Source organism: Pagrus pagrus (genome assembly GCF_965226575.1).
Source record: "Pagrus pagrus genome assembly, chromosome: 9".
In the NCBI taxonomy this organism is placed as follows: Eukaryota; Metazoa; Chordata; class Actinopteri; order Spariformes; family Sparidae; genus Pagrus; species Pagrus pagrus.
The window spans coordinates 21,807,457-21,821,856 of NC_140193.1; the positions used below are offsets into that span (position 1 = coordinate 21,807,457).

General features: G+C 39.4%; 1 protein-coding gene across 1 annotated transcript in view; it reads right to left on the reverse strand.

The window, feature by feature from the left end:
* spryd7b (SPRY domain containing 7b) overlaps positions 1–9,128 on the reverse strand; it is a 28,013-nt gene extending 18,885 nt beyond the window's left edge. The window contains exon 1 of the mRNA XM_084361473.1: positions 9,041–9,128. Coding sequence (XP_084217599.1) covers positions 9,041–9,052 — 12 coding nt within the window. The 5' untranslated portion in view covers positions 9,053–9,128. The remainder of the gene's footprint in view (positions 1–9,040) is intronic.
* Positions 9,129–14,400: the final 5,272 nt, after the last annotated feature.

Genomic DNA, 14,400 nt, shown 5'->3' on the forward strand with positions numbered 1-14,400 from the left:
AGAGACACACACACTTCAGTGCAGCTCAGAGAAGACATCGCAATTTGAGATAATTAAAAAAGAAGAAGAAGAAAGAGAAAAAGTGAGGGTCATCTGCACCTGCTTCAATTAGTTATACTGTCTGACAATTCAGCCCAGACGACAAACATATACATGTCAGACCATCTGACTGTGGTTGTTTCTTGCATCTAAAAAGTTGCATTTTGGAATCTGACTTTTAAACTTTGGTGTCCCTCAAACACTAGCTGGGTGATGGTACCTGTTCTTAATTACATTACTGTACAGCAATAACATAACTGACCGCAAAAAAATTTCACTGTGATATATTGCACATCTCAAGCAACAACTAACTGAACAAAGTCAATCTAAAACCCTGTGGTATGCTTTAGAAAAAATGGCAGTTACATTAACTGTGTAATTGCTGAAATAACATGTTCATTGAATTCCAGTGGCATCATTACCTACATGTATCACTGCACAGAGGCTTCATCTGCTTAAAGTTTCTGCAATACCAAACTCTAATGTCTGGCAGGGTCGGACAATTGATAAGCTTTGCTTTCTTCTGTTAATTAGGACTATGTGCAATCAATGCTAACATTCTCTCTGAAATTCTAAGATGTACATTACATATTCTAGTATTGACTTATCTTTCTATCTTAATACACCTGACAGTTTCAGGAGGGTGGGAAGAAAGTGAGGACCAGTGAGTGCAGTGTCTAATGTATATATATATATTTTTTCAAATTATTGTCATTAATAAATTGGTGTTTAGAAGCCTGGTCCTGTTAAAGCATGCATGGTGACATTAATGCCCCAACATAAAAAAAAGTCTCTTACAGCCACATAATGGGAAAACACTGTTAGTATGAAAATGACAGACTTCCTCAAGAAAACTCATATTTTACATTTAGTACCAATTTTAGAATTGGTTTGGATTCACACCGATTATGCTCAAGACATTCGAGACTCAAACATCTAAATTTATACTGTGGTTGATTTTTAACTTTACATCAGGGGTGTGTAATTGTCTGTCTGATCTGTGGGGCATGACAACGTCTCCTAGTTTTAGTCCTGGGTCCACACCCCCTGGCAAAAAAAGAGAGGACGTAATGTGAACTAATTGAAGCAGTGCCTAATACATTTTTGTGAGAAACAAATAATTAAATAACTATTTTAAAAATCAATTACAAGTTTGTTACATTCAAGTGCCACATATTTGTTGGTTTCAGCTCCTCCAGGATTGTGAATTGAATCACCTGTTTTAGCTGTTTAAAAATAAGAACACTGAAGATATGAATGGACTCATGAAAGTTGCAGGTGGAAAGGGGCATTTGTCATCATTTCAAACATTTGAATAATTATTTAATAAATTAACAGAAAAAATTCAAACGACTAATCAGTAATAAAAATAATTGTTTTTTGCTGCCATAATTATAAGCTACAGTTACAGACTACACCCCTCCTGCATTAACTAAACATATGGAGCATAGTGTGTATCAACATGATGCAATGTGGGAAAACACAGGAAACACAACATACGCCAACTTGGAATCACATACAAAAAATTTGCCCAATCATTTCCTTATCTTCCATTTTTAGCTCATTTATGCAGAGTCAGAGACACTATTGTATGCATCAAATTGGGACAACTATTTTACCCTGTGCATCTGTATAAATTATTTTTAAAAATTGCACAAAGGAACAAATCAGGTAAGCTGTGTATTTTTTAAGCTGATAATATCCTTACAAGTCCAGGTGGAATTGTTCACATTAGTGACTCTAACCTCTCCCCATTTCTCTCCCTCTCCTTTAAGGAAGCATGCCCAGACGTGTCACCTTCGCTGCTCAGCCTTTTTAACCCATTCCTATGACATTTGCTCCCTATACAATAGCCTCAAAGAGTCACCTGACCCCGAGGTTGAAGGTCAAGTAACCTCCTACACCCCATCGGGTACAGAGACGTGGACATGACAACTCATCACCTCCCCAGAAGTGGTCTGGGCCGGCCTCCTCTGGGCTGTGTTACACCGTCTTCTGCCTGTATAAGCACAAACTAAATGGAGATCTACAATGACATCGTAAGCCGTGGAAAAAAACCCTGAATGGCAATCACATTCATCCACAAGAAAAGATCTATGCAAATTTGAGTTTCTCATTGTGTTCATAAAGCTTTCTATCTTTAGCCACTGGGACAAGGCAGGAAACTCCTCCGAGTTAAATATCTGCAGACACAACTGCCTTGTTGGAAAGCACCAACATGTTAAAAACATCACTGATTAACACTAGTTTCAGAATATATTTGGAATACAATGAATGTAGGAGTAGAGCACACTGTTTCTTTTCACTTGCAAGCTACATACATCCCCACAAAATTACAAATCCATCACTTGAACAATTTAAACCAGAAAACACCAAGTAATGGGCTGGCCCAATCATTGTTTTTGTATTTGGCAAGACAATATAGACAGTACATTTTCACGGCACCACAACAAGGTATGATAAAATGTTTCATCAGCTACTGGGGCAGCATGTATACCACGAGACAGTCGTAAAAGCAAACACAAAACCAATTTATCCATAATAACAGAGCAACCAATGGTGATGACATGTCAATAAATATACGTTTTTAGCAAAAATACTTTGAGAGGGTGTGTAAGTCTAAATGGAGCCCACGAGGTGGTGAATCATTTTATTGTTCACTGCAGACCAGGGATGCTACCTATAAAGACCTGCTCTGTTTGGTACAAACACCAGTACTGTAATGGTATGTGTTAATCCTAGAAAAACCTGTTACATCTGCTCACCCAGCAAAACATGTCCAGCATAGCACGGGGAGAGTGACTGTGATTCCCTGGAAGCTATAGCCATGTCTTGTCAAATGAATTACAGAATACTCCACAAACATGTGGAAACACATACCAGGCATCCACGAGAGAATAAACCAATTTCACAGGACAACACTGGCTGATATTTGAGAGTGACCTCTGAGCCACTCTACAGGTATACACCACCCCCTCCATGTACTGTCAGGTGTGAGTGTGACAGACTGACTCTTCACATTTTAGGTACACAATCTATACGATGATTAAAATTGAGTGAAATACAGGAGTAGAATTCAAGTAACAATTTTAATAAATACACAAACACCATGATATAACTAATATCTAAAACTGGTTTAGTGAAAGCACAACAATCATCTTACATGGAACATAATGTTAATATGATTCATTGTACTGTTTTGACTCACAAAAGGACAGTACATGACTTCAAAGGTTTATTTATAATTAAAAAAGACATTTTAACCACTTCTAATGAAGGAGTGGACCACATTATGTGGTTACCCCATAATTACCAACAGCAGTGGCTGTCATATAAACACACCAGTGTGTTTGGTGAAATATTTGATCTGAAAACTCATTCACTGTACCTGTCACTGTACAAACAATGCATTTCAACTCAATACTACACATTCCACAACAAATTAACTTCTCATCTCCCCAGTTATTTACTACTTCATTTCAACTATCTCAAGCTTCCTCCTTCTGCCACGAAAGCCAGAGCAGCCATAAACAGGATGCAGACAAAGCTGTACACTGTGATGCAATTTCAAAAGCACGACCTGAGGACTTGATGTAAAGTTGACCAATAGCATGAAACTTTTTTTTTTTTTACAAAATGCATGGCTTGACCCATTTAGACAAAATAAGTTTTTATAACTACCTCAACCTTTAGGATGACACCACAGCTTTTTTTAAAAATACACAACTTACATAACCACCACTAAGACTGACATTAGGATCCTAGTAAGTGTGTATGTTGTATGTACATGCGCACATAAGAGGGACAAAAGAGGAAGCAAAGTGTGTGTGTGTGAGATGAATGACACACCCATACACCAATTACACAAACATTCAGCCTATACTTGTTTTTTTTTTTTGGTTTAGTTTTTTTTTTGTTGTTGTACATTTTCCAACGCCAATGCCTAAGTTGAATTCAGAAACCAACATTATTTGGTTCACAGTGAAAAAAAATGTGTGTTACACCCACATCACAACCAATTTTTTATCCAACAAAAAATAATGAAGCTTTCCAGGCACTTCCAGTTTTGCTGTTACATTGTTGACTGAGTTTACATGTTGCCACAAAATTAAAAAAATATATAAATCTATTATGGCTCTTGTGTATGTTTAAACCTAAACTAATTACATTAAAAAATCAGGCATGAATAATCTTTCTGGTGATTTCACTACATCGCTTGTTAAGTTTGAACTACCTAGTATTAATACTAACTGTTTAGGCAGTTACAATTACACACCAGCAAGCCAACATTATACACACAAATAAATCTAAAATTATACATACTGATTTGACAATTGAAAATACGTAAAATAAGTTGACTGAGGCAAACTTTGAGAACTGACAAAACTAGACATTGTTGATCACACTGTGTGTGAAAATATCTGGTCTCTCTGAACTCAAGCACACTGTCTGACTGGGGCAGAGGGTGAGGTGTTCCCTGCTTACCAAGTTGGGGCAACTAACACAGAAATACACAAATCAACCACCAACATTTTAGGACCATATAAATCTTTCCAATTTAACTGCTTACAAGTTAATACTTTGGGCTAATCTAGCACCCTCAGGTGAAAAAAAGGCTGGTGCAGCAGAAATGAAAACACCATGTGTGTGTAGTCAGAGGAGGCAGACTCTTGCTATGTCAGATCTTACTGCCAGTGCTGTTGCAGGTTATCATATTACTACCTAAAACTTAATTATCTAGCAGAGAATTCACTAGCATTGTAACAGCTGACATATTCTTGACATCCAAGTCCATGTGTACCCCTGTCACTAAACAAAACAACAATAAAAGCGAGTCTGCAACTTTTTGAGTGTAGCTGTCGAGGATCAAAAGACCTGATTTAAGAGAAGAGCCACATTTTGGAAATGTTTTAACATTTTTAAAGGTTCTAAATTCCACCCAAATACATCAATGGTCATAACAGATGACCTTATTTTAACAGGCCATAAACTCACACCAACTGTTTCAACTTACTAGAGGTGTAGTGCACACAAACCAGAACAGCAGTAATTGACAATTATTTAAAAATGTCAGGTCCACCTTTATACACTGTTTTTCAAAATTGTCACCATTTCAGTGAAACAGGTGCACAGTCTATGCACTACAGTGATGCAGCACCTACTGTATGCAAAAATCAAAGCCAATGCAAAACATATGCTTGTAAGAAGCATGCAAAGACCTGGCAACCTCATATGCTGCCAGTGTTATCAGCCTTAAATTGATAGATAATCATGGAAAATACATGGACACTCACAAAAAAAAAAATCACATCCAAACTTAAGGTTTAGCTGGACTGACCACTATTTAAATTATTCCACAACTTCAATTATGTTTAAGAGAAATGACTGATGCACAGAAAATAATCTGACTTCTATTTAATGCTGCTGAGGCATAGAACTGAAACCAAGGTCAGCTTCTGGAAAATAACCAACAAGAATTGTGAAAACCTGTTCCCATCACTGCAAATTTGAATACTATAAAGTTTGTGCTGAGTGGTGCAGAAAGAAAGAAGAGAAGGGTGGGGGTTCTCTGCAGCCTGGCTACAACACATGTGAGCAAGTACAAGAAGAGAGGCACAGTTTCACCAGGAAATGGGGGTGGGAGCCCATTTTGCCGGAGGGGTCTGAGAAGACAGAATGATGAGTCACAGAATGTCATGCTAACAGTCTGAAACAGCACAACGGTGCTCTGCAAAGAGAGTGAAAAGGCAAATACCAGAGAACCGAGGCGAGACAGACCTGTAGTATTTTAAGGAGATCAACAGTAAGCAAAATTGGAATAAAAACTGTCATAGAATACCAGTGCTAATTTGACAATTGCATACATAGACAGTGTCAAGTCCTCATTAGAAGAATATGAGCAAAATATTTACACCCAGTTCACCTGTGTGAGCACATGAGATACACAGTCACAAACTAGAAGATTAGTATGTTACAGTTCACATATTACTAAGATTCTTGATCACACAATTTCTCTTTGACACTGTGCTACCTCCTTCTTTCTAGAAATGATATCTGAAAAATTCAAATCTGTAGTTTTCATGACACAGAAATATCAGCAACAAGCACACAAATTGCAGCTGATATTGTAAAACTGATTACAAAAGATTGCTTCCATCAACTAAATTGGATGAAATTGGATTTTAATAATCACTAATGCTGCATTGGCTGGAAAAATAAAGTACTGTCTTTTACATGTATATTTTAGCCATTTTCCATTTTAACACATAAACAAACACTGTGACTCCTGACATTTTCAATTTGATCTTTTTTTATGTCTACACTTCAACAGCCAAGCATTCAGTAATGTTTTTTTATCCATTTGCGTTATAAGGGCAATTTGACTTCCTACCTCTGTCAGACCAATAGACTGACTTATTCTTGTTTTAGCACTAAACAAACAGGCAGATCTACTTTGTTTGTCAAGTATACACACACACACACAGTCAGATCAGCGTAGTAATATCCAAAATGTTGTGAATCCATCCAACGAAAAAATTTGATATTGAACTCTGAATAATTACTTTTTCCATGCAGTATTTTTACACCCCTTCCATCTGGCGGGATGAAAAAGTATCCTTCAAAACACATCCCAACTTGGTGTAGCGACCTACATAAAACATTTTTTACACTGTAGATCAATTCATGAAGATTTTTCAAAAAAATGTATTTTATCAATAAAAAGGATTTTTTTGTTACATTATGTATCTATGTCATATTGGAGCATAACAAATAACAAAGCTATGTAACTTGCCAATCAATTTTTAAATACACCATGTGGTGTACAATACATATCAACAAAAGTATTTATTCCTAAAGGAGATAATTACATGCCTGTCACATTTTTAAGTTAAATACTATTCATTGTGCTTCATACACCCACAAATTTAAGTTTTCTTGTCAGTCAGACACATCATATCTCATAGTACAGCAATTTCCTCCTCCTCCTCCTCCTCTTCGCTCTGCTATGTGGCTGTGAAAGGTCCTTCCCTCATGTCATTTTAGCTAATTTACCACCAACTAGATGCCCTCAAAAATAAATAAACAGAATTTCACTATGAGGTGGGCGGTTTCATCGTGAAGATGCTGTCCCACTTCTATCACAATTATTATACTAAGGCTACAATCTGCAATTTTAGTGATGAAAACTATGCCTAAGACAATTATATTTAGTTACATTTCCACTCAGGTCATGCAAATCTAATCAGCACATCTCTTAACCTTACAGCAGCGGAGTATGTATGACAAAATAAAATAAAAAAATCCTGGAAAAACGCTATTAGTAAGCACACTGTCATTTGTGACGGGCCATGGGGGAAAAGGCATTGCAGGGAAAATGGACAGAGGTCTAGCTCACTTTCTCAATGCAGTTAATTTGAACTAGATATTTTATATACACAAATCTAAACATGGTATCCGACAATGTAAGCAACTATTTGTTTAAATAAAAGCAACACTGTAAAATATAGAAAGGCCTCACATTATGTAACACATTAAACCGATCTCTGCTTAGAAGGAAGTAGAAGGGGCGGGTTCAGACGCACAATTATATGGAGCCTCTCTTTTCCTCTCTTATGCTTTATTAGTCAAGTAGTCGTGTTCATCATGAGAAGCATTAGGCAGCATAAAATATCACACATGCAACCTCTCCAGTAATTAATGACTAGGTCCGTTTTGTCACTCTTTACTAAACCGATTAGACCACGCAGAAGCTTTTTTCCCCCCTTCAATGTTCTTGAATTTAATCAGGGTCCAGGGCACACAGAGAGTGGAGCGAGACTAGTGAGGGCAAAAAAAAAAGGCAAAAGGAGACAGAAAGCAGAGACTGAAAACCCTTCACCAAACTACGATGAAGCAAAGAAACCCCAACATTACAGCGAGCCACGAGCAGCAACGCAACCAGCAATGCGCTTCTTATTTTTAATAACTTACGTTATTTCAACTTTATTGCATCGTTTGTGGTTATGACAGCCATCCGTCTCACGTTTAACAGACCTATTAAAGTTGAACCGTCAGAAGTTGCGACCTATGATTATTGACACTTGGCTGAGGGATAAATTGATCATCGATGTAAGATATTCAAATCAATTAACAGATATATGGAGCACGTATGTAACGTTGGATAAAACTTAAGGTAATTACTTGTTTATTGGCCATCGGAGTTACGTTAATACACAAGCTGTCCTGCAAATACACGTTAACGACCACTTCACGACACAGACAGGAAAATAAAACAAACTCCTTCATTATTATTAAGGCTATCACTGAGTGTAAGGTCAAACTGCGATATAATGTCAAACTTACCAGGTGTTTTCTGTCTAACGATCCAAAAACCCGCTTGCAACAACACGTATGCTATTTGCCAGCTCGGCCAAAAAAGTCTGCCTTAGTTAACAAGCTTGGTAAAATTAAGTTACCACAAAAGGCACTGTGTCTGTCCCGGTCTCTCGTATTGATTTTTTTCCCTCCGAACCCAGTGAAGGTGCCGTGTGCATTTGTTGACACTGCCGAATGTGCTCCTCTGCTCGAGCCTGGCTGCTTTTGCACCTCCCGCTCAAAACCGGGCTCCAATGCCAAAAAAAATTGTCCATTATAGTTCAAGTTTGATTTATAACGGCTAAGTTAGGTGTCTCCTGCATTCAAAAATAATTTTCCGCCTATTCTCCTTTTTTTCCAAATATGTCCTCCTCGCCTCCTGGATAAAACGGACCGCTGTATGAGCGCATTTTTTTTTTTTTTTTTTTACCATTACAGCGCAGCAAAGTCAGAAATCCCTCTGTACGTGCTAGCACGCTAAGCTAGCAGGCTAGCTGCTAGGAGTAGGAGAAGCTGGCAAAGCTGGCCAAATGGCTAACGTCTCCCCGCCACGGTCGGTCTCTCCTCTTTTCCACGTATTCGTCTCCTCAAGTCCGCTCACATTGTCCGGTTAAAATCAAATTAAATACTTTGTGGCTTCAATTACCTGCGTTTCCATTGAAGATACGGCGTGCCCCCTCTCTAAAAGCGCAGTTTAATTTTGAGCGCTCGGTTTCTCCCCCGTCTCAGCGACAGCTTTCTACATTCGCAGCATCCTCTCTCCGCAGCTGCTGAGGCAATCGCTGCTCACTCGAAAATGGCGCCGAAAGATACACTCCTCATTCAAATTCGATAGAGCCTCCCATTCTCCCTATTGGCTGAGCGCGGAGCGGAGTCCGCGCAGCTGGTTGGTCGCTGAAAATGCACTCTCGAATGATCTCGCAGCCCACGCAGCGTTGAACAGAGAGGGACAGGTTAACTCTTTAGCTCCCTCAACGACTTTTACAGCGATCAGCAGAGTTCAAGCCTGTACGTTAAACGTGTTATAAACCAGGGATTTTGACATGAAATGAATGCCACGATCCTTAGTAACGGCTACGCACCATTATTATCAGCATGCAGCTTTTTTTAAAATCTGAAATTGTACCACACAAACTCTATGGTGACACAACAGGAGACAGAAAAATCATAAGTGCAGGAAAGTCAGTGGCATTATAAGACACAGTGGACAGTATAGGGCAAAGTAAATATCAAATATATCTTTTAAATAGTGTAGTTGCATGAGATTCTAAGGGTTAATGTTATACCTAACGTCCTCCTTTGTTCATGTTCTTACCACTGCTGAAAATAAATGAATAGAACTGACTGAAGGCTCTGCCGTCTGTACCTGCAAGCAGAATAAATGTCCATGGGACCAACTGAACTGAGCAAACTTCCAAGACCTCACTCCATTTTCATCCACAACAAAACTGCCATTGGCCTCGTGATTAAAATACACCCTTCTTCACTCGGACGACTAACAAGTATCAGCAGTAATAAAGTAATGCACTTTAACACACTGATTATAGAAAGTAATTGAATACATTAACTCAAGTATTCTTTCAGAGTTTATGCTGACTGAGGTACTTGTACTTTACGAGAGGGTTTCCATGCCCTGCTGCTGTACACTGCACTACATTTCAGAGGCAGATACTGCGCTTTTTACTTCACTACATTTATCTGATCCCCTAAAGTTACATTTCAGATTTATATTTTAAAAAGGCAGATCATATGCTTATAAAATACAACACATTGTTGAGGATTAAACCAGTGGTTCCCAACCTTTATGACTTGTGACCTCTAGATAGAAGTATAGTGTCTATTTGGGGCCCCTTGTCATGTTTCAGATGAGTCATTAGCAGTTCCACCAAAGATACATTTCCCCTCATAGCATCTCACGTGGTTTCGAATAACTGTTTGAGGCTCGGAGAGGTCGAATTATCAATTTAATGCCGTTTCTTTTTCTTCTCTCTCACATTAATCATCTCATGGCCACTTATATTTGTCTTGTGACCGTTTGGAAGGGCCTGGTACTGACGTTGTGAACCACTGGACAACACTATAGAAGAATATATACACACTGCATCACTATTAACAATATTCTAAGGTGATAATATAACAATTTTCTGCACAATCAGTCAACTTTCAATGCTTTCAGTATATTTTTGCCGAAAATACTGTATTATTTGAGTAGGGCTTGTGATGGATGACTTTTTAATTTGTTGTACTTGTACTTTTACGTAAGCAAAGGATCTGAGTACAACTCCCTCTTCACTGCATCCTGTATAAAAATGTGACTAAAGACCTTTTACATGCTTTTTGTCAGAATGCATAAAAACACCTTTTGAATTGTCGACTAGTAACCACACTATTTCCTGTTTACATATAGCTTTTATTACAGCATATCATACATAAAAGGAGAGTTTTTACCTTATGGGCGTAAAAGGCTGCTGAATACGTTGCAGCATTTTTATTAACATCTTTCGCACAAGCATCATGAACGTCTATACAAAATGTGTTCCTTGTTTAGAGAACGGGGACTTATCTGCAGTTAGCACAATAGTGCTTGTCTCGGAGTGACAGGCCTATCAAAAGCAATCAAGAGATAGTCAAGTAAAACAGCATTGCCGCCATACATGGCATTGTACAACATCTGCTATATGCGAATTGTTAAGTCAGGAAGTAAAGGAATCGATGAGATTACTCCTAAGGCCACGGAGATGCAAAAGAAATCACGAAGGATGTCGGGGAACAAAAAGCAATAAAAGCCTCAACTTTGAGTCAGTGAGGTAAAGGGGCTGCTAGGCTACAGAGGCTCAGTCAGCAGATATGTTCTCCTTCCATGCTCCTCTAAATCATAATGTGGGGTTGGGTTAGAGACACTCTGTCTTAGGTTTTTTTTCTTCCCCCCAGAGTTTGAATGAGGACATTTTAAGGCGTTCTTATCTGAAATTGCTGTGACATCATATTGCCCCTCTCTAATTTTAATGAAGTTTCCTTTTCACTCTCCCCATTTTTGAAACATTTGACTGATTTGTTTTCCACACCTTTCACAGACACGTGGATGCGTGGCGTAAAAGAAACAAATTACAAAAGTATTTTACGTGGCATAAGCACTTCTCGTCGATTTAAGATTAGCTGGCAACACACACACACACACACACACTGGAGTGTACAGGCAACGGCCAACGCAGGGACGGGTTGGGCTCTGCCACAATAACCCTGCTGTTATCGTATCTACTGTAGCATAGTGTACCTCAGGCAAGATAAACAGAGACAGCCATTTCATCCCAATGCACACATAATAACAATACACAACATTCACCTGCTATGTCAGGAGTTGGCTCCACCAGGGTGCACTGGAAAAAGACTTAGCCTCAACCTGCTATTAGGGTTTAAGATGTGCTTAAGTGAATGGAGGCCTGTCTTTGAAAAAGAACAACAGAGGTTAATATTCGTACCTGTCTTATTTTTTACTGTTTACACTATTAAAGACGTCATTGACTTTTTTTTTTCATTCATGATAATAGCTTTTTAAAACTTATTTTCATCACGAAGCGTATAACCTCTTTGCGTTGCCGTGCGTGGTATGGTGAAAACATAATGTTTTTTGACTTTGGAGTACAAAAGCAGACTGGGAGAGAGAGGGCGCCCATTGTGTATGCATTCTGGTGTAGTGTGGACAATGGGGCGGAGAGGAAAAAAACACACTTGTTTACAGATAAACTGGTTTGGACAGGAAGCCAGTAAGGAGGAGCTCTGTGTTGTTAAACAGGCATGTGGAGAGGCAGGGATGAGCCAGCAAAAACACCACCGTGACCATAGGGAAGATCATGATGCGGTACTCAAAGACATCACACAAACACACGCATATGCACATATTCATATCTACACTTATGCAGTACTTTACAGATTAACACACTGTCGAAAACCTCTGCCTCTGTCAGAGTTTATAAAAGATTACGCAGCGGCCGTCCCTTCACTGACATGGACAGAAATTGTGGTTTGTTTAGTTTCACTGTGACAAAAAAATTAACAAGATAAAAAGACGCTCATGGGTCCCTATTAGCAGTGCCACACAGTAGCCAAGCTGAGCTCCAGTGAATACTATACAGTTCATCCTGCATTGTGTCACCGTCACATGAGCACACACTGCCTTCCATTAGGCAGGAGATCCTTATGACTCACGAAAACACAAGTCACATGTCACTACACAAATGAACCATGCTACTCAGACTGCTCCGTTATCCACAGCAGCTTTTCTGCAAGCGCCCAAATGAAATCACATCATAATGCATCTCTTCATTAGGAGGGTTTGAGACAGAGAGGAGCTCTCCCTTGTCTTCTGCTAGACGAGCCGAACAAGAGCCACAGTGTCATGTATCGTGGTGTTTGACCACAGCGCGCTCACCCCGGCTGCAAAAGTTGCCACGCCGGGCCAGTTTAAGTTCGATGTAATTTGATTTCATGTTAGATGTCTTGCGTGCATGGTTGGCTGTTACACTCTGCTGCTTCTCATTCAAGGAGGAGTTTTACTGATTTTTTTTTTTCCCTCTCTCTCTCTCTCTTCTTCACTCATGTGACTCAAAAGATGGCCTTTCACACCACCACCAGACATGGGACTGCATCACATCAAAAAGATAGGGAAATAAGACAGCAGCAAAATGTTCCCTCGCACCACGCTTCAGGAGCTCAACGGCAAAACCTTCGATTTCACTCGAGTGAAGAAAACAGACTGAGTGACAGCTTGAAAACACTGTAAAAGGTTGATTAAGGTCAAAGGTGACAAGTGCCACAGAAGACTAACAGTTTGAAGCTTGAACGTTAGAGGCAGCAGCAGGTGATTTCACTTCGCTTTAGGTGGAAGTGCCATACATTGAAATCACATTTTGTCACGGGAGCACTAGGCGTTGGCTGAAATGAGAGCAGGCACACATCGTCAGCGCTCTGTGGTGCATTGCTGGCGATCCCTGAACTAAATTAGTGTGAAGATCATCCCTGCTTTTCTCACTGCGGAGGTGAGTTGAAGTTTGTCATCCTTTTAAATATAGTTTGCGCCTGTTCACTTTTTGAATGAAAAATATCAGAGACCACGTCAAGTGAATCATTTTCTCATTCAAAAAAAAAAAAAACCCATCTCATTCTTAAATTATTCATAACAAATATCAATCTGTGTAATATTTAGGGATATTTTGAAGTGTATAGCAAAAGTAAAACATGCAGAAAACAGCCCGCCAGTCAAAATGAGCAACACAGTGAAACAAAGTATAAGAGACTATATGCTTACTATATTAACGTGGCCTATTCCCTCGTCTTGGTCTTTAGAAAACACAATGAGCCCCACTGAGAACTCCATACTGAAGAGAGACTCTCCATTGATGTCTCCTCGGCACCCCTCCCCCTCTCTCTATGAGACATCTGTAGCAGCTGCCCCCTTGTGCTCCTGTCAGCAGGGCCGAGTGTGTGTGTTTGCGTGTGTGTGTGTGCACTAGTTGAGGTGGGGTTGGCCGGGAGGTTAGTGTGGGGCGTGTTGTGACACCTCCCCCTTTGGAAGGGTCTGGCCCTGCACACTTGTGGGACATCACATTTATCAATGGCTAATAGTCACTAGCAGGTCACCCTGAAAACACAACAGAGACCTCTGACCTCTTTTTAGCACAAAAGCTGCGAGGTGGTCACGTCAGGCCGCGGGCGCTCACACACACTCGCACAACTTTTTGCCATCAGAAATCCTGATCAGATATTGTTTCTCCTCTCGCTTCCCCACAAACTTCGACTTGATGTAATCCCACGACAAACAAAATGTTTAGCTCGGACTAAAAGCATAAAACAAATTCTTATAGTCCTGCTAAACACTATCACATGCTCAGAGAGAAAGTTCAAATATTACAGCACAGAAGCCCTTTTTATTTAGTCTCTGTGTAATCTTACAGACTTTCTTGCACACGGCAATCAAATTAAGAGGGCATAATTCATAGAGTAGTCTGA